The sequence below is a fragment of the Heterodontus francisci genome, chromosome 27 (assembly GCF_036365525.1).
Source record: "Heterodontus francisci isolate sHetFra1 chromosome 27, sHetFra1.hap1, whole genome shotgun sequence".
Lineage (NCBI taxonomy): Eukaryota > Metazoa > Chordata > Chondrichthyes > Heterodontiformes > Heterodontidae > Heterodontus > Heterodontus francisci.
Window position 1 is genome coordinate 62,675,963 of NC_090397.1, and position 24,315 is coordinate 62,700,277.

Genomic DNA, 24,315 nt, shown 5'->3' on the forward strand with positions numbered 1-24,315 from the left:
GCCGGGTGCTCCGGTTTCCTCCCACAGCCAAAGACTTGCAGGTTGATAGGTAAATTGGCCATTGTAAATTGCCCCTAGTGTAGGTAGGTGGTAGGAGAATTGAGGGAAGGCAGGGAATATGGGATTAAATGTAGGATTAGTATAAATGGGTGGTTGTTGGTCGGCGGGCCGAAGGGCCTGTTTCAGTGCTGTATCTCTCTATGACTCTATGGTAGGAGTGGAGGTTTAAAAAGCGTGCCAAAAGCACTGAGTCGGACACCAGAGTCAGAGCTGGAGTGGTGCAGGGAAAAATCGAAAAGTGACATCAGAGTGAGGTCACAATCAACAGAGAGAACAGTGAAATGGAGAGCCGTGGGGGTGAGTATACAGTTGAGATTTTAATTTTAATTTAATTTAAGTCAAACATAGCATCAAACATCACAGGCAAGCAGGTAGGTGATTGGTTTGGGAAGAGGGCTACCTATTTGGTAAGTGATTAAGGTCCATTCTAAACCGGACGTTTAAAATAGTAAAAACTAGTGGTAAGCTTAATAAAATATATAAAAGGAAAATAAAATAAATAATTGAATAAAATAATTAAGTAGTTAATTAGAGCACATTAAGGATGGCAGGACAGGTGATGTGTCATGGCTGCAGCATGTGGGAGCTCCTGGATGCCAGCGTGATCCAGGGCAAACACGTCTGCAGTAAGTGTTTGCAGCTCGAAGAGCTTCGGCTCAGAGTCATTGAACTGGAGTCTGAGCTGCAGACACTGCGACACATAAGGGAGGGGGAAAGTTACCTGGACATTTTGTAACAGGAGGTGATCACACCCTTTAGGATAGGGTTTTCTGATTTGGTCAGTGGTCAGGGACAGGAGAGTGTGGCTGCAACTGAGGCAGGTAAAGGGACCGAGAGGGCAGGAGTGCAGGAGCCTCAGCCTTGGCGATTGTCCAAAAGGTTTGAGGTTCTTTCAACTTGCTTGGAGGAGAGTGGGGCTGCAGGGTGGATGAGCAACCTGACCATGGCACCACGGCACAGGAAGCCATTCAAGTGGAGGGAGAAGAAAGGAATGTAGTGACAGTAGGGAACAGTATGGTTAGGGGGATTGATACTGTTCTTTGCAGCAAAGAGCGAGAGTTCAGATGGCTGTGTGGCCTGCCTGGTGCCAGGGTTCAGGACATCTGCTCAGGGCTGGAGAGGAACTTAGTGAGAGGGGGAGAATCCAGTCGTGGTGATGCATGCAGGTACCAATGACATAGGCAGGACAAGGAAAGAGGTTCTGCATAGTCAGTATGAGGAACTAGGCACCAAATTAAGAAGCAGGACCTCAAAGATAATCTGATTATCTGATTATTACCTGAGCCACTTGCAAGTTGGCATAGGGCAAATAAGATTAGAGAAATTAATGCGTGGCTCAAAGACTGGTGTGATAGAAGTGGGTTCCGGTTCGTGGGGCACTGGGGAAAGTGGTGGCTGTACTGTTGGGACGGTCTACTCCTGAACCACGCTGGGGCAGGTGTTCTAGCGAGCTGCATAACTAGGGAAGTAGAGAGGGTTTTAAACTAAATAGTGGGGGCAAGGGATCAAATTTGGGAAGATATGGTAAATCAAGGAGTAGAGAAAAGGCAAGAGAGAAAGATAGTAATATGGGAAATGATAGACTGTGGCAAGAAGGCTTACAAATCTAAGAGTAAATCAACAGATAAGGCTAGAGGTTACAAAAATAATAAAAGGACACGACTAAACGCTCTCTATTTGAATGCATGTAACATTCGAAACAAAACAGATGAACTGAGAGCGCAAATAGAAATAAATAAGTATGATCTGATAGCCATTACAGAGATATGGCTGCAGGACGACATAGATTGGGACGTGAATATTGAAGGGTACATGGCATTTAGGAGAGACAGGAAGCTAGAATAAGATGGAGGGGTAGCTCTGTTAATTATGGCATTAGCACAATAGAGATGGATGACCTAAGTTCAGGAGACCAGGGTGTAGAAGCAGTTTGGATCGAGATGAGAAATTATAAAGGCAAGAAGCCATTTGTGGGAGTGGTGTACAGGCCACCTAACATTAACCACACTGTAGGACAGGGTTATAAAGGAAGAAATAATGGCAGCATGTCAGAAAGGTACAGTGATAACTATGGGGGATTTTAAACTCACTCCACGTGATATCAAGAAACGACTGAAGGCACTGGATACTGCAAAAGCTATGGGCCCTGACAATATTCCGGCAATAGTACTGAAGACCTGTGCTCCAGACGTTGCCGTGCCCCTAGCTAAGCTGTTCCAGTACAGCTACAACACTGGCATCTACCCTGCAATGTGGAAAATTGCCCAGGTATGTCCTGTACACAAAAAGCAGGACAAGTCCAACCCGGCCAACTACCGCCCCATCAGCCTACTGTCAATCATCAGTAAAGTGATGGAAGGTGTCATCAACAGTGCCATCAAGCGGCACTTGCTTATCAATAACCTGCTCAGTGACGCTCAGTTTGGGTTCCGCCAAGGCCACTCAGCTCCTGACCTCATTACAGCCTTGGTTCAAACATGGACAAAAGAGGTGAGGTGAGAGTGACTGCCCTTGACATCAAGGCAGCATTTGACAGAGTATGGCATCAAGGAGCCCTAGCAAAATTGGAGTCAATGGGAATCGGAGGGAAAATTCTCTGCTGGTTGGAGTCATACCTAGCCCAAAGGAAGATGATTGTGGTTGTTGGAGGTCAATCATCTGAGCTCCAGGACATCACTGCAGGCGTTCCTCAGGGTAGTGTCCTAGGCCCAACCATCTTCAGCTGCTTCATCAATGACCTTCCTTCAAGCATAAGGTCAGAAGTGGGGATGTTCGCTGATGATTGCACAATGTTCAGCACCGTTCGTGACTCCTCAGATACTGAAGCAGTCAGTGTGGAAATGCAGCAAGACCTGGACAATATCCAGGCTTGGGCTGATAAATGGCAAGTAACAGTCGCGCCACACAAGTGCCAGGCAATGACCATCTCCAACAAGAGAGAATCTAACCATCTCCCCTTGACATTCAATGGCATTACCATCGCTGAATCCCCCACTGTCAACATCCTAGGGGCTACCATTGACCAGAAACTGAACTGGAGTAGCCATATAAATACCGTGGCTACAAGAGCAGGTCAGAGGCTAGGAATCCTGCGGCGAGTAACTCACCACCTGACTCCCCAAAGCCTGTCCACCATCTACAAGGCACAAGTCAGGAGTGTGATGAATGCTCCCCACTTGCCTGGATGGGTGCAGCTCCAACAACACTCAAGAAGCTCGACACCATCCAGGACAAAGCAGCCCGCTTGATTGGCACCCCATCTACAAACATTCACTCACTCCACCACCAACGCACAGTGGCAGAGGTGTGTACCATCTACAAGATTCACTGCAGCAATGCACCAAGGCTCCTTAGACAGCACCTTCCAAACCTGCGACCTCTACCAACTAGAAAGACAAGGGCAGCAAATACATGGGAACACCACCACCTGCAAGTTGCCCTCCAAGTCACACACTATCCTGACTTGGAACTATATGGCCGTTCCTTCACTGTCGCTGGGTCAAAATCCTGGAACTCCCTTCCTAACAGCACTGTGGGTGTACCTACCCCACATGGATTGCAGCGGTTCAAGAAGGCAGCTCACCACCACCTTCTCAACGGCAATTAGGGATGGGCAATAAATGTTGGCCTGGCCAGTGACTCCCACATCCGATGAATGAATAAAAAAAAATGACCTCATAGTTAGGGCACCCCTAGTTAGCAGCAATCGTAATATGATTGAATTTTACATTCAGTTTGAGGGAAAGAGTGGGTCCAAGACTAGTATTTTAAACTTAAATAAGGGCATGAAGGCAGAGCTAACTAAAGTGAACTGACAAATCAGGTTAAGGGATAGGTCAATAGAGCTGCAGTGGCAGACGTTTAAATGGATATTTCAGAATACAGAGAATAGATACATTTCAATGAGAAAGAAAAATTCCAAGGGTGGGACCCGCCATCCGTGGTTAACTAAAACAGTTAAAGATAGTATCAAACTTAAAGAAAACGCCTATAATTGTGCAAAGATGGGAGACAGGTCAGAAGATTGGACAGAATATAAAAAACAGCAAAGAATGACTAAAAGAATGATAAGGAAGCTAAAATTAGAGTATGAGAGAAAACTAGCTAGAAATATAAAGACAGATAGTAAGAGTTTCTATAGGTATTTATAAAAAAAAGAGTTAACCAAGTAAGCGTTGGTCCTATAAAAAGTGAGTCTGGGGAATTAATGAGGGAAAATAAGGAGATGGCAAATGAATTGAACAGATATTTTCCATCGGTCTTCACTATTGAGGATACAAGAAACATCCTAGTATTAGCTGTAAGTCAGGAAATGGAAGGGAGGGAGGAACTCAAGAAAATTACAATCACCAGGGAAGTGGTACTGAACAAATTATTGGAGCTGTGGGCTGACAAGTCCCCAGCTCCTGATGGACTTTATCCTAGGGTGTTAAAAGAAGTGGTTAGTGAGATCGTTAGTTTTAATTTTCCAAAATTCCCTAGATTCGAGGAAGGTTCCGTTAGATTGGAAAATAGCGAATGTAACTCCTTTATTCAAAAAAGGAGGGAGGCAGAAAGCAAGGAACTACAGGCCAGTTAGCTTAACAGCTGTCTTAGGGAAAATGTTCGAAGCTATTATTAAAGACGTTATTGCAGGGCATTTCGAAAAATTCAAGGTAATCAGGCAGAGTCAGCGTGGTTTTGTGAAAGGGAAATCATGTTTAACCAATTTATTGGAGTTCTTTGAGGGAGTTACATGTGCTGTGGATAAAGGGGAACAGGTGGATGTATTGTACTTAGATTTTCAGAAGGCATTTGATAAGGTGCCACATCAAAGGTTATTGCAGAAAATAAAAGCTCATGGTGTAGAGGGATAACATATTGGCAAGGATAGAAGATTGACTAGCTAACAGGAAACAGTAGGCATAAATGGGTCATTTTCTGGTTGGCAAGATATAACGAGTGGTGTGCCACAGGGATCAGTGCTGGGGCATCAACTTTTTATTAATTTATATAAATGACTTAGATGAAGGGACCGAAGGTATGGTTGCTAAATTTGTTGATGACCCGAAGATAGGTGGAAAAGTAACTTGTGAAGAGGACATAAGGAGGCCACAAGGGGATATAGATAGGTTAAGTGAGTGGGCAAAGACCTGGCAAATGGAGTATAATGTGGGAAAGTGGGAAATTGTTCATTTTGGCAGGAAGAATAAAAAAGCATATTATCTAAATGGTGAGAGATTGCAGAGCTCTGAGATGCAGAGGGATCTGGGTGTCCTAGTGCATGAATTGCAAAAGGTTAGTATGCAGGTACAGCACGTAATTAGGAAAGCTAATAGCATGTTTTCGTTTATCGTGAGGGGAATTGAATGCAAAAGTAGGGAGGTTATGCTTCAGCTATACAGGGTATTGGTGAGACCACATCTGGAGTGCTGTGTACAGTACTGGTCTCCTTATTTAAGGAAGGATGTAAATACATTGGAGGCAGTATAGAGAAGCTTTACTAGACTGATACCTGGAATGGGTGGGCTGTCTTATGAGGAAAGATTGGACAGGCTAGGCTTGTATCTACTGGAATTTAGAAGAGTAAGAGGCAACTTGGTGGAAACATATAAGATTCTGAGGGGTCTTGACAGGGTGGATGTGGAAAGGATGTTGAGACAGAGATGAGGAGAATTTTTTTCTCTGAGGGTTGTGAGTCTTTGGAATTCTCTTCCTCAAAAGGCGGTGGAAGCAGAGTCTTTGAATATTTTTAAGGCAGAGGTAGATAGATTCTTGGTAAGGGGGTGAAAGGTTATCGGGGTAGATGGAAATGTGGAGTAATCAGTTCAGCCATGAACTTATTGAACGGCGGAGCAAGCACGAAGGGCCGAGTGGCCTACTCCTGCTCTGAATTCGTATGTTCGTGTGTACTTAATGCAGAGGCAGATGCGTGCCTTGGGAAGAGAGTGAGACTGTTTGGATTGCTCTAGTTAAAAAAAAAAGACAAAGGTGCAATGGGATGAATGGCCTCTTGTGCTATAAACTGAGTGTTCCATGGTACCAAGCATTGTTCTGCTATTTGACCATAGCTGTCATCTTAGTGTCAATTCATGTATATTTCAGGCAGAGGTCACTAGCACACATTTGGGAATGGGAAGCCTGGAAGATTTTATTTGGCATCAGGGCTGAGGTCAATTGTAGTTCTTTGCCCTACCTTCACATGCAAAATGGTCTAAACTGGGACATTTCTGGTATTTGTGGCTCATTTATTTTTTGGACCTGAAGATGGAAAAGACTTCACTGTTTATCTTCCCATATTTTTGGTATTAAATCCAATTTGGAATAAATAAATAGATCCATTTGAAGAAGCAACTGGCTTTATCATCAACTCAAAATTGAATGCATCAAAACGATACAGCTTTATTGATGACCGTGTCTGTTTATTTCAGGGACGGGAAGGAGCAAAGATCGATCCGTGGGAAGATGCAGACTTCCATATTTATAAAATCACTGATCGATTTGGTTTTCTACAGTAAGGCTCAGTATTTCTTTTTAAACTTATATGTTTTCAAATTCAAGTTGCTGATAGTTCTGTACCAATCTTGTGTATATTCCAAAGGAGTAGGTCATCACTTAAATGATTTGATTATTCTTAGAGCTTGATGTGGTTTAATTCAGTATATTACTCACTTAAAAATGCTGCTTTATTTACAGATGAGGTCAATCATGCAGCATGAATTCTCGGTCAAATCATCAATTTATTCGCAAACATTTTTACAAAGCTTCCACGTGTTTTCAGTTGAGCAGATTTTCTTGTGATTAAATCTACAAGTTTTTGCAACTGTTATTTTCATTCATGTGCTTTATTCATTTCAATCAACATCTGGGCCAGGTTCAACAAATCTTAAAGAGGCAGGGTGATGTAGGGAAGGATATGGCATCCCTCGCGCCCCTCCCCCTTAACCCGCAACATGTCCTGCATTTATTTTTGCTAAGTGGTTTGCCCACAAAATCCCATTTCACATTAATTTTTTCTGAAAGTATAAGTTTTCGGAGCTGGGTTGTACATGATATAGGGCCTCATCTTTGCAACCTATATTATGACCTCACTGACCCAAACTATTCTGCCACCTGACGCAGCTACGCTGGAACCGATGGAATACATGGCAGCAGATAAACTTAAATGGGATTTGTGCGACAGTGGAAAACCACACTGACCAGGGGTGTTGAGTAATGACTAGTAGCATGGCTTTTCACGAAATTGGTCATCTTTGATTGTCTTTTACATTGGTCTGCAGTAGCTTCTCCTGTTATTACTAGTAAATCTGTTCCGGGGACTCAAACACACACCACCTCAATGCATGTGTTTTGGACTAATCTTGCAATGATTGAGGCCTGACGTCAGGTGTTCACTGAGCTGACAAAGCTGATGCTTTTTAAAAAAAAAAAACCTTCAGTAAAGGTAACATTTTTGAGTGTATCCTAGGGTAGTACTTTGTTATAGACAGGTAAGCGGTGTGGGTGGTTCCCACTGTTCACCTCCCAACTGATCACAATCCTGTTTTGTTTAAAATTATGAGTTAGCCCAAGTGTTTTACTTGCCAAGTAAACAAACAGTGACAGGTTTTCTGGTAGATCTAAAACAGCTTAACTATTTATTGTTTGTCATTTATATAAACGAGATAGATGACTATGTGGGGGGTAGGATCAGTAAGTTCGCGGATGACACAAAGATTGACTGAGTGGTTAACAGTGAGGTTGAGTGTCTTGAGTTACAGGAAAACATAGACTGGATGGTCAAATGGGCAGAAAAGTGGCAGATGGAATTTAACGCTGAAAAGTGCGAGGTGATACACTTTGGAAGGAGTAATGTGACACGGAAGTATTAATTGAATGGCCTGACACTGGGAAGTTCCGTGGAACAAAGGAACCTTGGCGTGTTTGTCCATAGATCTCTGAAGGCAGAAGGGCAGGTTAATAGGGTGATGAAAAAGGCATATGGGACACTTGCCTTTATCAATCGAGGCATAGATTACAAAAGCAGGGAGTCATGTTGGAGTTGTATAGAACTTTGGTAAGGCCACAGCTGGAGTACTGTGTGCAATTCTGGTCACCACATTATAGGAAGGATGTGATTGCACTGGAGGGGGTGCAGAGGCGATTCACCAGGATGTTGCCTGGGATGGAACATTTAAGCTATGAAGAGAGGTTGGATAGACTTGGGTTGTTTTCACTGGAGCAGAGAAGACTGAGGGATGTCCTGATCGAGGTGTACAAGATTATGAGGGTCATGGACAGGGTGGATAAGGAGCAGCTGTTCCCCTTCGTTGAAGGGTCAGTTACAAGGGGACACAAGTTTAAGGTGCGGGGCAGGAGGTTTAAGGGAGATTTGAGGAAGAACTATTTTACCCAGAGGATGGTGACGGTCTGGAATGCACTGCCTGGGAGGGTGGTAGAGGCGGGTTCCCTCACCTCCTTTAAAAAAGTACCTGGTTGAGCACTTGGCACATCATAACATTCAAGGCTATGGGCCAAGTCCTGGCAAATGGGGTTAGGTAGATAGGTCAGATGTCTTTAATGCATCGGTGCAGGCTCGATGGGCTGAAGGGCCTCTTCTGCACTGTATTATTCTGTGATTCTGTGAACAATATTCATTCCCCAAAATGTTTATAACACTTCTTATGCATACATCCACACTCTCATGCACTCTCAAGAGAAGATGGAAGATAAAGGGTAGGAGTTCCAGGTCTGGTAGGTGTTTGTGGTTTATGGTAAACCTGTTGGATCTTCTAAGTAGGACAGTTCTTTTAAAGATACAGGCCTGGGTGTTTGTAGTCTTGAATGTGTTGATATGTTGTAGATTTCTGGTGGTTAAGACTTCAGGCTGGAGGTGGCAGTCACTTTCAGTTCTCTGCTGCACCTCTTTCTCTCTTTCTTTCTCTCTTTCTCTTTCTCTTTTCCATTCCCCCCCCAAGAGCGTTACCTTTATGGTCAAAAATTCATCAAGTTAGAGTCTCTGTTAGTTAATAGATGGCCTTCTCCCCTAGTGTGACCACACAGTGGACCAGGATGTGGAATCCATGGCTACCATTAATTTTTGGGTACTATTCTGTTATGATGTATCTACTTCAGACCTCTTTTGCCACAGAAGAAAATGATTCAATTCGGCAGTGTCTCTGGATGGTTTCAGGATGGGTGTAGTCAACACCTCATAGACTGGAATGCATCCTTTTGAGACAGTTTGAATACACAGGCCAGGTCATTAAGCCTTTGGTGGCCATCTTACAACACATTGTCCATACATTATAAAACACATATTTTAAATATGCTGCGATTGATGTGTCTTTATGAATGAAATGAAAAGTACAATTTTTTTCCCTGAGGAAGATCAGAAAAAACTTTAAAACCTAGTAATTTTGCTATTTTAAATATATTGGGAAGAGCTGGAATGGCTGACCATCATCTTAGAATTGTCTCTTCCCTGCTCTTAAATCCATTTTCCCATGGAGGTTTTCTGCAGCTACTGCTCCTTTCTCCTATTTCTGGCACCTTCTGAATATTAGTGCAAAGTAAGCAAAAAAAAATCTGTGCGCAAGAAAATAACAAGCTGTAGTTATACAAAAAAGAACATATGCAATGCCATACATGAAAAAATAATCACTTATGGTGAAATCATGTAATTCATTATAACACAAAATCTGATAGCAAAAACACTTGGAAAAATGGAATAGAACTGCCACCTGCACATTTTATAAGTTGAACTGAAGGGACTGTGTTCTAAGGCAGGAGTGCATTTCTGAGATGATGATGATGATGTGTTAATTCCTTGCCAGTGTGTTCAGATATGCTTTTATATGTATTGTGATTTAAATCTATTTTCTTGTTATTTCACCAAAAAAAGGAAATAGTTAACGACTATCTCTGAAAACCAGACACACATTAAAAACTGTTGAACTCCCTAACCACCGAAGATGTTGACCGTGACTTTTTACTAAGAATGTTTTGACTCCTAATCTTGCAACTTTTGTTGTGCTGTACTATACAAGTTTATATCTTTTCATTTTCTGATGTGTTACTGACAGACCAGATTTAATGAATGGAAGTGTAAATTGTATGGATTCTGGTGTTTGGGCCATTTCTATATGTTGATTAGTTTAGTTTAGTTTAGAGATACAGCACTGATAACATAAATAAATTTTTAATTCAGGATATGGGAGTATTGCATTTGGGTTGAAATGTGATGTGATAGCTCAACTTTGGCTTACTTTCATTAAAATTAATTGTAATTTGGTTCATGCTACTCCGTTTTCGAGGTGACATAAAACAGCAGTAGTACATATTGCTGCATGGAAAACTTGAGATGCATCTGACAGCTTAGTGGGCCAAGTCTTTACCTCTTCAAAAATTGTGCTTGATTTCTAAAAGTGAAGATTCAGATTATTTTGAAGTCGTAGTGCAATGAAAAGGGTGCGTATAATTTTGTTTATTGTAGTGAAAGAAGTATTACAGATATGATTATTGAAACCTGCTTTCCTTTTGTAAACAGTGCGAAGGAACTACCAATGCCTGATGCTGTGGAAGAAAGAGTAAGTAAAAAATCATTTTAATTGCTGTCTGGAGTTCCTTTCTTGAAAAGCTGTAACCCCATTTATATGATAGAGTGTAATAACAACTTTGCTGTAGGAACAGTTTTCAATCGGTTAGATAATGGAGCAAGAGTAGGTAGTTCCTGTCATAGTTGACAAATTCTGAGTGTTCAAATTCCAAAAACTAATCCATAATAGATGTCCAGAATTTGAACAGTTAGTGGCTCTTAGTTGAGTATATTATGTTGACAAAACAGTCACTTGTCAAATCATATTTTGTTTTCAATCATTGTCGTGCTCTCTGGAATTCTGTTTATGCCACATATTAAGAAATCTGAAGAGCTTCTCAAGTTGTTTTGATATTAAACTAGATGACAAAATGTTAGCACATAAATGGCTCAATTATCCAGTTTTGCTAATAAGATTCAGACCAGTTGACTAAAAATGTTTGGGAAATTCTTGTATTAAATATTATATTCCCTTCTCCATTCAGAGGCTTCTCAGTTGCACTAATTCTTTGGCTGTGCAGGCTTGAATTCTGGTTATGAAGTTCAGGGACTTGTAATCAACAAGCATTTGTGAAGATTATGTTTTTATTAACCAGTGAAATAGAACCTTCAAAATGCAATGATAAAATATCCACATGATTTTTAAAAATGGTCAGCGGCACTCCATCTGCCTCTTCTCCACTGCTAACTCTCCTCACCACATCACCCCCCCCCCCCCCCCCACCACCAAACATGACACCGTGCACGTATACATTGAGTAGCTAGAAGGCCAAGAAGGTGTCATGCTGTTTTGTGATCTCAGCAGGGGTACTGTGGTGCTACAGTTGATCACATCATTCTTCTGTTATGGGGAAGAATGGCCGGGTTTTCCAGTCCTGATCATTATTCACTGGTTTCTGCACCAAAGAAGGCAAAATTAGGAGAGTTAACCAAAATCTTGGTCAAGGAGGTGAGATTTGAAGACTGTGTTGCAGGAGGAGAGGAGTGGAGAGGTAAAGCTGTTTTGAGAGAACATTCCGGTACATTGGGCTTAAGTGGCTGAAGGCATAACTGTCAATGATGGGACAAAGGGAGGGAAAATATACAGAAGGCAAGAGTCAGGAAAACTGAGTTAGGAGGGCATTATACAGCTAAAGAAAGTTGGACATTGGGAGAGGCTATGAGGGGACTTAAATAGATGGATGAAACTTTTAAATTGGACTGGAAGCTAATGTAGGTTGGTAAAGTCAAGGGTGATAGGTGATTGGGACTTGCTGTGGGATAGGATAAGGGCTGCACAGTTTTGGATGAGCTGACATTTATAGAAAGTGAAGAACGGGATGCTGGCCAGGCAAACATTGCTGCAGTCACATGTAGAGTTGACAAAGACATGAATGAGATTTTCAGTGGCAGATGAACTACGATGGGAGTAGAGTTGTGAAGTTACAGAAATGATTGTTGATATGCTGTCGCATTTTTGGGGGGTGGGGAATCACTGAGAGGAGTGCGAAGAAGTTAGGCCCCAATGGGTGTGCTGGGTGGGAAGGTTGGTGGACGTCATACATAGGGAAACATGATATTATGATGGTTTTTTAATAAAAATCGCTGTTGGTATTAGTCTGTTGCATATTTAAGATTATGAAACTCGAGACTAAACTTTATAAGGTTCTGCACCCTCTTGAGATTTGCCAGTAGCTGTTCTAAGTAGAAAATTGAAAGCAGTTTACTTGTGATTTTCCCCACCACTGATTTCATTTCAATTTACCTTTGGTTATCAATTCAGACTCCGCCCAATTTTTAGCAACCCAGTATTCAGTACAGAAAACCAAAGCGTCAAGTAGCTTGTGAAAAATAACCTAATTTTATTTTAACCTGTTTGGAAGACTTCTTAATGGACTTTCAACAGTTACACTGGACATCATCTTTAAGAAATGTATGAAGCAACTCGATGAATGTTTATATGGTGTTGTCTGTAACATTTTGCCAACATGCAACCTGTGTATCATTTAGATCAATTCTGCCTTGTCTTCCACTTTTAAATATTTATAGTAATGAATTGCTGACTTATGTTTGCAGCTAAAACAAATTGAGATTGAAAGAACAGGAAAATGGCTAAAAATGTTGAAAAGCTGGGACAAATACAAGAACGGTGAAAAGGTAAATCTGCTCCGTTAATTAGTTTTACATGCTTTGTACACCCTGTATAGAAATGGGATTTTCACATTTATCCTGATTACATAGGATAATCTGAATATTCTAATTGTAAACAATATACGTATGCACTTAATATTTGGAAAGGTGCTTTCTGCATTATTAAGTTACCAGTTGATCTCAGGTTCAACTCCATATTCAAATTTCTTTGTTCTTAATACTTAAAATACTGTTGTGCTTTACGTTAATTGTACACCTTGTAAAGTACTTTTAAAATTGCATTTTACTTGGACAACATGATAGTGTTGCATTTTGGAACAAGTAAATGTGGAAGTCTCAGGTTTAAACTCTGACTGTAGAATTTATAATCTCAGCGATGATGTAGGGAGAGGGGCTGAAAGAAGCTGACAGACAGTGGGAAAATGGGAATGGTAGCCTTAGACCTCACCTGGAGTACTGCGATCAATTATTTTCTTTATTTGTTTAATTTTATTTAGAGATACAGCACCGAAACAGGCCCTTCGGCCCACCGAGTCTGTGCCGACTAACAACCACCCATTTATACCAACCCTGCAGTAATCCCATATTCCCTATCACCTACCTACACTAGGGGCAATTTACAATGGTCAATTTACCTATCAACCTGCAGGTCTTTAGCTGTGGGAGGAAACCGGAGCACCCGGCGAAAGCCCACACAGTCACAGGGAGAACTTGCAAACTCCGCACAGGCAGTACCCAGAATCGAACCCGGGTCGCTGGAGCTGTGAGGTTGCAGTGCTAACCACTGTGCCGCTGGATACTGCTTCTCTGGGGTTGCTATCGTGTACTGTAATGGTGACCAGCCCATGACAGCATAGTGTGTAGTTTGAGGGAGAACCTTTGTGCATAGGGGATAAGAGGTTGTATGTCCTACAGGAAGAATAACAAAAAAAAAATCTAAATGCAAGTTTGTACAAGAAGCCATAGAAAATCTCACCTACTTGCTTCCTAATTTTTTTCCTTTGATAAAGCTGTAAGTTTTTACAATTTCCTGTATTGCATCAATTATAAGACAATTTTCTGTACATAGCTTTCTGTTGCGTTAATTTTTTAGTGAGTACGTTGAGCAGGTTGTTTCAGCAACACATGACTAATTTGAATAGTTCTATTCCAGTTTATATTGTGAATTCAGCTCCTCTGTGTGATCTAAACTTGAGTACTTAGTTTTTGATATGTATTTAGTGTAATTTATTTCAGAAAAAAAAATCACTTCCAGAGTAACCTTGATTTTATAGTGGGGCCAGAAGGGTTGATGGGGGAGGAGAGGGTGGTTCGCAGTGGTCATGATGCCAGTTATAAAAGCTAGAGAAACAGTGCTTGTGCAGGAATCGTTCACTCTGTCTGCTCAAGTAGTCAGAAAGGGAGGTTGGTTTATCAAGGTTTTAGTGGGAATGAAGCCGAGGGAGTGGGAGGTAGTTTTTACAAAACTTTAACTTGAAGAGGGTAAAGGGGAGATGGGAAAGTAATGAGGTAGATGGGGGGGGGTGGTGGTTTAGGGTAGGGTGGGGACAGGATTGGGGAAGATATTTGGCTTTGTGTGCAAGGGGAAAAGCAGCATTGATCATTGAATGGATGGCCTATCTATTGAACGTGATAGAGATCAGGGATGCAGGAGAAAGGGTTCAAGAAAGTAATAAAGAAAAGGAACCTGGGTTATCTTTGCCTTCTAGGATGAACCTAGAATAGTGAACAGTTCTAACAGACACCCAGTCAAGCCTGATCTGTTTATGGATATTTAAGACATGTATAGCAGACTACTCAAGTTTGTGACCTTTGGATTTCAGAGAGTGGAGGTGATAACCCTATTGGTTAAATAATAGCTTGGTGAGACTGGACCCAACATTTGTGATGGGTGGAAAAGTCACCAAGAGTGGAGCACAGGGCTGTTGGGCTTAGGCAGTGACTGGTTCCATGATGGGTCCATCAGAAAATGCCAAATGACGCTCTAAAGCCTTCTTCAACTGTGATTCAAACTTGGGGCAGTGCCAGGACAAAAGGAAGTTGGAAGGGAGGTTACAAGGTGACGTATTCAGCTCCAGGGAAAGGAAGGAGACAGGACAACACAATTAAGAGAAGTGGAAGTATTGCTCAAGTAGCAGATTGATCTGGCATGTTGTCACTGGAGTGCCATGTGCGACAGAGTCATCAAGTATAAGTTTTTAAGTGGAATACATCACCTGAGAAACTTCAGTCTCCTCCAGGCTAAAATTAAAAAGCACTGATGGAAGTCAAGCAGTTTTCGAAATAGAGAGAAAAAAAATCTGACTGCAAATCACTGAGTTACCTCCCTGTTGACCAGTTTGGGAGCAACATTTGTGTGCGTCTCACAGCAGGTAACCTGTTTGTGCCTTAGTGTTCAGTGAAGAAAAGGTTTTTCAAAATGGTCTGTTAAAACTGCGTGGAAAGGGAATGCTGATCAGTGACAGTCTAAGAACAGGTGTTTTGTGCAGAATTTCCCCTGCAGTGATGCAAAATTCTGCTTCAGTGTCTATGTAAACTTCATAATATCACTGTGAAGGAAGTTTTGCATAAAATGTTATCCATGTACAGTCAGGAAATATTTCTGGTAATTTAAGGGGTGGGGTAGGTGGAAATTAATGTTTTTTTACCCATTTGGAATGTAAATCTTCATAATTGAAGCGTTGCTTTTGAATTCAAGGTCATTTTAACCACGGCCCATGCCCCAAAGAAACCAATCTCTCTGGGCGGCACAGTGGCGCAGTGGTTAGGGCGGCACAGTGGTGCAGTGGTTAGCACCGCAGCCTCACAGCTCCAGCGACCCGGGTTCAATTCTGGGTACTGCCTGTGTGGAGTTTGCAAGTTCTCCCTGTGTCTGCGTGGGTTTCCTCCGGGTGCTCCGGTTTCCTCCCACATGCCAAAGACTTGCAGGTTGATAGGTTAATTGGCCATTATAAATTGCCCCTAGTATAGGTAGGTGGTAGGGAAATATAGGGACAGGTGGGGATGTGGTAGGAATGTGGGATTAGTGTAGGATTAGTATAAATGGGTGGTTGATGGTCGGCACAGACTCGGTGGGCCGAAGGGCCTGTTTCAGTGCTGTATCTCTAAACTAAACTAAACTAAACTAATGACAGCAGAATATAAATTTCCAGCTTGACAGTGAAAGAATTGCATTGACCTTGATAACATGATGAAAGCTGCAGCCATTGACTCTAAAGGTATACTGCATTGCATCATCTTGTCTGTCACAAGACCTTTGTCAGGGTAAAGGTTTCACAATAGACAACATTGTGCTTATGCTGTGTAAGCACCTTGAATTGTCTGATGAAGTTTTGATAGCTTGATCTGAAGCACAAACATTCATGTTCTGACATGACTGTAGCTGATTTAATTTGCCTAAGTGAGGGCTTTACGGTTAAATCAAATAGCAATGATAGTAAATCTCATTATGCACTTTTGCTTTGTGTTGGCACATTTTTGCAGCAAAATACATTGTAATGATTAATGTTGAAGTATAATGAGAACACCGTAATGAAGATGCAAAAGCACAACTTTAATATTTTCAATTTTTTGTGGTTAACTTTCTGTTAAGCATTTATTTGTCTCCAGGACTTGCCTTTAGTACTGCATAAACTAAGGGAAAAGGCAAGTTTGTTCCTGAATAGGGTTATATGTGTTTATTTCTGGGTAGGTATATGTGTCTTCCTGACAGAAGACAATCGTGTTGTTTTCTTTATGGGCATTCTGCAAGAATTGTAGGTGCAGATTATGTAAACATTTGCACCCAAAATGCAAACTGTAATGAATAATTGTAATGCCATTTGTTTTTAGTCTAACCTTTGGAGACAGTTGGCAGACTTTGTTACCATTCTTGGGGTGCTTACCCTCTTACCCAAAAGTTCATTCACTCGTGTGCAGTGATGTGGTTTTACTAAGGTAAAGCTCCATCGGATAAGCCCTGTCGTAGCTCCTTCATGCCTTTACCTAACAATCTGTTGTTCCAGTTGAAAGCTTCAGTTGTTCCAGCATTCAGCACCTTGTGGGGGAAAGAATTCCAGATTTTTACTATCTTTTGTGTGGATAAAGTTTTACTGGTTTCAATTCTGCATTGCCATGGATTGAATTGCAAAATTATATTCCTTTGTTCGGATTCTCCACCAGAGGACATAGTTTTTCTGTAGCTAACTATCAGCTTTTTTCAATTTCAAATACCTCGATCAGATCATCCCTCCATCTTCTATACTCAAAGGAGTGCGAGACAAATATGCAACCTGTCCTCATAATTTAACCCTCTCAACCCTGGTATAATTCTGGTGAATCTGCACTGCACCTCTTCCAAGGCCACTATATCATTCCTGAGGTGCAGTTCCAAACTGAACATACTACTACGGATGGAGTCTGACCAAGGCTCATAACTTAGCTTGTGTGTGATAAAAATCATTGTGCAAACAAACTTGGGAAATTCCCTTTGTGTCCAATGTAAGGGAGTAAAAAAGAAGCATTTATTAAAAACAGATTTCTGATTTTATTCCATATACAAATTGCTTCCTTAGATGACTAGCCTCATGAAAACTCTTGCCCATAGAATGCAATTGTAGAAATACCATTGTTTTTTATACCAACATATAATTCAAATATAAAACCTTTTTGCATAATGTATAATTTACATGTTCATGCACTTTAAATGCCATTTCATACAGATTACATAACTGCACAAGCACATTGTATGTGTAATTTTTTGAACATTGCTAATTTTCTTAGTTAAATGTGCAGGGAAGAAACATGTATTTTGTAACAACACCAAAAGGTTAATATAGTGCCCTTAAACAGTCACTCCTCCACTGGCACATTTTGGCAGCTGTGTACCATCTACAAGATGCACTGCAAAGACTTACGAAGGCTCCTTCGACAGCACCTTCCAAACCTGTGACCTCCACACCTAGAAGAACCAGGGCAGCTAACGCAGGGGAACACTACCACACCGCCAGCAAGTTCCCCTCCAAGCCACACACCAGCCTGACTTGGAACTATATTACTGTTCCTTCACTGTCGTTGGGTCAAAAGCCTGGAACTCTCTTCCTAATTGCACTGTGGGTGTACCTACACCACATGGACTGCAGTGGTTCACGAAAGCATCTCACCACCACCTTCTCAAGGACAATTAGGAACAGGCAACAAATGCTTGCTTTGCCAGAGATGCTCACACCTTGTGAAAGAATTTTTTTCAAAACTCTGATCTTAAATTTTTTGTGATCTCTGTTATGCTATGTTTTGGAGGATGGCAATTATTGAAGTGTCATGCAGGCCCCCACCTGCCAAGAATGAGGCAAATTAATTTTGCCACATGAACATTGATTTTTAAACTGTTACTGGAGTAAAGAAAGAACTCGTTTTTTAAAAAAAACACCAGACCCTTGACTGGAAAGACATTTGCATATTACAGACAGTGCTTAAAAGGGATAAAAGACCATTCCCCGAGACATGTAATCGACAATGGACTTTTGATTACCAGACATTGAAGTGGAGGAGCTAGCATTCCAGGTTGACTGCTAAGATGGCCGAATACACAGACGTGGTCAGACCAGTTTAATCACATGTCAATCTGGCTGGTGCAGTTTTTTTTTGAATTTGCCACAAAGAATTTGAATTCCGAAAGCCATTTGCTCCTGGACTGAAAAGACCTCTCGTGGCTCCTGGACTGAAAAGACCTCTCGTGGCTGGCTCGCTGCAGCCTCTCCTGTCTTCTCTCATCTCTTTCTTACAGAACTGAAACCAACTGAAGATCCATGAACCCCAAGAGAGAAAAGTCTTCTCCAGTGAACAAGGTTTAAGAAGAATACTGGGCCCCAATGAAAAGCAAGATCTACTTACAAGCAAGGACTACAGTGAGCACAAAGCATAGTAACAAAAAAAAACCCTCTTCAGAGATTGCCTCAAACATCTCCACTTTATTTTTCTTCTCTTTTCTGTATCTATTTGCACGTGCGTATCGCATATGCATGCTAGCATGGGGTGCGGCGTGTATCTGTAGACCATAACCAAATTAGAGTTTAAGTTTTAATAAATTTCACTTTTCTTCTTTAAGAAAGCCTGTTTATGCTCATTTCTTTGCCTTATAATTTGGAAAGCGGTGAACAAGGATTCACCAAGGGGGAGCTTTAAACACGGTATGTTTAAAAATTAAATCCTTTTACAGTAAGACCAGGAGAAGGCTGAAAGGGAACCCCTAGACCTCTTTCTCACCTGGTCGTAGCAGAAGTTATGACGTTTTGCCAGCAAGCTCAATATCTGTTGACTTACGCAGTCATTGCCTGAAGCTTGATATACAGCTGTTTTCTTTTGTTTGAACTTAATCTCTTCATGAATGTAAAAAGTCACTTGTTACAATTCTGAAAATCCTTGTACCACAAGGTTTCTTGTCGCTGTTCAACAGTTTCAACATTTATGACCCAGCTTTCTTCTATTTTGGCCTTCATGCTGACATCTGTTGCTCTTCGCGCAAGCCAGACTTACTTGCCAATGTGCAGAAATGTGACATTTGGCAGTGTTGCAGTCTTGTGGAAGAACTGGTCTGGCATTGCTAGCATTTCCGCATCAGCTGCTGCAACCAGTACACAGTTTGTTTTTTAAAATTTGAAACAAATATAACCTGAGGATGCCTGCTATAACATAGTCATTTCCTAATGGTTAAAATGAGCTGGGGAGGGGCCTCAAAAAAGGCTGGAATACGATGTGATTTAGCACATTAACCTTTCACTTTTGGGTTTTGGGTTCAATTCCATTCCAAACTGATGGGATGAAAATATTCCATCTGCTGGCTGTAAATGTTCTGTGATTTGCTTGTTCCCAATGCTAAAATTGGAACTTTCACTCAAATATATATGATCCAGCGCAAGTTGTGGAGGAGTGCCAAACGAAAGGCAAATAGGACCAGACTTGGCCTGCAGCTGGTTTCTGAGTAACGTGGTTGAAGGTTTGGGATTAGGTATGCTGCCCCTTCTCCGTTACAAGCTGTGTGGAGACAAAAGGAAAAAACATGAAATATACAAGCAGTTAATCACTATTATGGAAGTAATTTTCATTAAGAGCAGGTTTAAAATTGATGAAACAATAATGGGAAATAAATGCATTGTAGTTGGATATATATTTATTTCCTTACTTTTTTGTATTCATTCCCGGGATGTGCATGGCTTTTGACAAGGTCCTACATGGCAGACTGGTTTAAAAAAATAAAATCCCAAGGAATCCAGGGAAATACAGCAAGGTGGATACAAAATTGGCTCAGTGGCAGGAAACACAGGGTAATTGTTGACGGCTGTTGTTGCGACTGGAGAGCTGTTTCCAGTGGCATTCTGCAGGGCTGAGTACTGGGTCTCCTGCTTTTTGTGGTATATATTAACAATTTGGACGTAAATGTAGGGGGCATGATCAAGAAGTTTGCAGATGACACAAAGATTGGCTGTGTGGTAGATAGCGAGGAGCATAGCTGTAGGCTGCAGGAAGATATTGATGGCCTGGTCAGATGGGCAGAAGAATGGCAAATGGAATTCAACTTGGAGAAGTGTGATGTGATGCATTTGGGGCCGTCAAACAAGGGAAAGGAATATACGATTAATGGGAAAATACTGAGAAGTGTAGAGGAAGTGAGGGACCTTGGAGTGAATGTCTACAGATCGCTGAAGGTAGCAGGACAGGTTGATAAGGTGGTTAAGAAGGCAAATGGAATCCTTTTCTTTATCAGTCGAGGTGTAGACTACAAGAGCAGGGAGGTTATGCTGCAACTGTATAAATCATTGGTAAGGCCACAACTTGAGTACTGTGTGCAGTTCTGGTCACCTCATTACGGAAAGGATGTAATTTCACTGGAGAGGGTACAGAAGAAATTTACGAGGATGTTGTCAGGACTGGAAAAATGCGTCTGTGAGGAAAGATGGGATATGTTGTTCTCCTTGGAACAGAGAAGGCTGAGGGGAGATCTGATTGAAATGTACTAAATTTTGAGGGGCCTGGATAGAGTCGATGTGAAGGGCCTGTTTACCTTAGTAGAGAGGTCAGTGACGAGGGGGCATAGATTTAAAGTGATTAGTAGAATAATTAGAGGGGAGTTGAGGAGAAATTTTTTACCCAGAGTGGTGGGGGCCTGGAACTCACTGCCTGAAAGGGGAGTTGAGGCAAAAACCCTCAAATCATTCAAAAGGAGTCTGGATATGCACCTCAAGTGCCGTAATCTGCAGAGTTACGGACCAAATGCTGGAAGGTGAGATTAGAATAGGTGGATTACTTTTGGCTGGCACAGACACAATGGACCAAGTGGCCTCTTTCTGTAACTTAAACTTTCTGTGATTCTATGTGGGCATGGCTGGCAAGGCCAGCATTTATTGCCCAGCCCCAATTGCCCTTGAGAAGGTGGTGGTGAGATGCCTCCTTGACCCGCTGCAGTCCTTGGGGTATAGGTACACCCACAGTGCTATAAGGAAGGGCGTTCCAGGATTTTGACCCTGCGACAGTGAAGGAAGATGATATAGTTCCAAATCAGGATGGCGTGTGGCTTGGAGGGGAACTTGCAGGTGGTGGTGTTCCCATGCATCTGCTGCCCTTGCCCTTTCAGGTGGTAGAGGTCGCGGGTTTGGAAGGTGCTGTTGAAGGAGCCTTTGTAAGTCTCTGCAGTTCATCTTGTAGATGGTACACACATTGCTGCCACTGTGCATCGGTGGTGAAGGTGGTGAATATTCAAAGTGGTGGGTAGGATGTCAATCGGACGGGTTGCTTTGTCCTGGTGTCGAGCTTCTTGAGTGTTGTTGGAGCTGCACTCATCCAGGCAAGTGGAGAGTATTCCATCACACTCCTGACCTGTGCCTTGTAGATGGTGGAAACACTGGGGAGGCAGGTGGTGAGTTACTCGCCACAGAATTCCCAGCCTCTGACCTGCTCTTGTAGCTACAGTATTTATATGGCTGGTCCAGTTGAGTTTCTGGTCAATGCTAACCCCCAGGATGTTGATAGTGGGGGATTCAGTGACAGTAATGCCACTGAACATCAAGGGGAGATGGTTGGATTCTCTCTTGTTTGAGATGGTCATTGCCTGACACATATTTGGCGCGAGTGTTACTTGCCACTTATCGGCCCAAACCTGGATGTTGTCCAGGTCTTGCTGCATCTGGATATTTGCTTCAGAATCTGACGAGTCGCAAATGGTGCTGAGCGTTGTGCAATCATCAGCCAACATCCCTACTTCTGACCTTATGATGGAAGGTCATTGTTGAAGAAGCTGAAGATGGTTGGGCCTAGGACATTACCCTGAGGAACTCCTGCAGTGATGTCCTGGGACTGAGATGATTGACCTCCAACAACCACAACCATGTTCCTTTGTGCTGGGTATGACTCCAACCAGCCGAGAGTTTTCCCCCTGATTCCTATTAATTCCAGTTTTGCTAGGGTTCCTTGATGCCATATTTGGTCAAATGCTGCCTTGATGTCAAGGGCAGTCACTCTCACCTCACCACTTGAGCACAGCTCTTTTGTCCATGTTTGAACCAAGGCTGTAATGAGGTCAGGAGCTGAGTGGCCCTGGTAGAACCCAAACTCAGCGTCAGTGAGCAGGTTATTGTTGAGCAAGTGCTGCTTGATGGCACTGTCGACGACTCCTTCCATCACTTTGCTGATGATCGAGAGTAGACTGATAGGGTGGTAATTGGCCGGGTTGGATTTGTCCTGCTTTTTGTGCATAGGATGTACCTGGGCAATTTTTCACATTGCCAGGCAGATGCCAATGTTGTTATACTGGAACAGTATAGAGGCGCAGCAAGTTCTGGAACGCAAGTCTTCAGTACTATTGCCAGAATATTGTCAGGGCCCATAGCCTTTGCAGTATTCAGTGCCTTCAGCTGTTTCTTGGTATCACGTGGAGTGAATCGGATTTAAAACCTAGCAATAACTATTTACAACTGGAATCGAATGAGTAGGATTTTAAAAGCCCTGCAGTTCAAAACTTTTGCGAGTCTATGGCAAACGTTATCTGTACTTTCCATTCAATTTTCACAAAATTAAAAAGGAACTTTGCAGTTGCTTGAACAGCAAAATGTCAGCTGTTCTGGAGTTTCCAATCAGTTGTATGTTTCTTTACTGAGGGGAAAACCTGTTGTTATGAATGTGAGGGAGTGTAACAAGTTTCATATACACTTAAAAAATGAAACTATGAAGTTTTTAACTTCTATTAAAATAGCTTGTTTTTGGCAAAAGTCATTAGCTAGCTGTGCCCTCTTTATATTTCTGGTAGTAGAGAGTTTGCATTTTCAGTATTATCGTCTTCTCTCATTGACGTTTTGCTATAGATCATACAATTAATAGGATTTCAGTAACTTAAATTTCAGTAGATTCTGGTTTCCACCCAGAATGCAGGATCTATTAGAAGTTGGCATTATTCTGCTATCTTAGAAAGGTATTCACATGGCTTGGTCATGTGAGCCGCATGGAAGATGGCAGGATCCCCCAAAGACACATTGTACAGCGAGCTCGCCAATGGTATCAGACCCACCGGCCGTCCATGTCTCCGCTTTAAAGACGTCTGCAAACGCGACATGAAGTCCTGTGACATTGATCACAAGTCGTGGGAGTCAGTTGCCAGTGTTCGCCAGAGCTGGTGGGCAGCCATAAAGGCGGGGCTAAAGTGTGGCGAGTCGAAGAGACCTAGCAGTTGGCAGGAAAAAAGACAGAGGCGCAAGGGGAGAGCCAACTGTGTAACAGCCTCGACAAACAAATTTTTCTGCAGCACCTGTGGAAGAGCCTGTCGCTCTAGAATTAGCCTTTATAGCCACTCCAGGCGCTGCTCCACACACCACTGACCACCTCCAGGCGCTTACCCATTGTCTCTCGAGATAAGGAGGCCAAAGAAGAATGGTATTCTATCTCTAGGATTCTTTAAAAATCCAGTTCAGAAACCAGACTAGAATTCTTGATCACAAATGAGCCTAAATGAATTTTTTTGTCATTAAAGGCAAATATTCATATTTTAACCACTTAAATTGTACATTATGTATGTAAAATTAGATTTGAAATGTTAAGGAAATATTTTCACAGTTTTACAACCAGGTGAGCAATGTGTCTAGGGGTCTCTTGCTGTCTTCACCTGGTCTTAATGTAACAGGGTTTAATTTTAAACACTGTGTTTTGAGCTCCCCTTTTTCGTGAATCTGTGTTTACAGTTTCCAATCATCGGGCAAATAACTGAGCACAAACAGACTTTCTTTGGTTTGAAGCAGAAAAATGAAATTTATTAAACCTTAAACTTAACTCTAATACTGTTCACGCCTGCTGATATACAACGAGCTCAGGCTAGCATGCACACTCGATATAAACATGCAAGTTAGGGACAGAAAAGAGTAGAACAATTGGAGGCAATATCTTGTTACTGTTTCACGAGCTCGCTGTAGTCCTTGATTGTAGTTATATTCTTGCATTTCATTGGGGCCCAGTAATTGTCTTAAACTTTGTTCATGTGGCAAACCTTATTCTCTGAGTTTCACATGTCTTAAATGGTTTCAGTTCCCTGAGAGATAGGCAGGCAGACAGGA

General features: G+C 42.0%; 1 protein-coding gene across 3 annotated transcripts in view; it reads left to right on the top strand.

Moving 5' to 3' along the window:
- usp6nl (USP6 N-terminal like) overlaps positions 1–24,315 on the top strand; it is a 307,312-nt gene that overhangs the window by 154,970 nt on the left and 128,027 nt on the right. For all 3 annotated transcript variants that reach the window (XM_068059486.1, XM_068059488.1, XM_068059485.1), the window contains 3 exons: positions 6,471–6,553; positions 10,568–10,607; positions 12,671–12,751. In XM_068059486.1, coding sequence (XP_067915587.1) covers positions 6,471–6,553; positions 10,568–10,607; positions 12,671–12,751 — 204 coding nt within the window. The remainder of the gene's footprint in view (positions 1–6,470; positions 6,554–10,567; positions 10,608–12,670; positions 12,752–24,315) is intronic.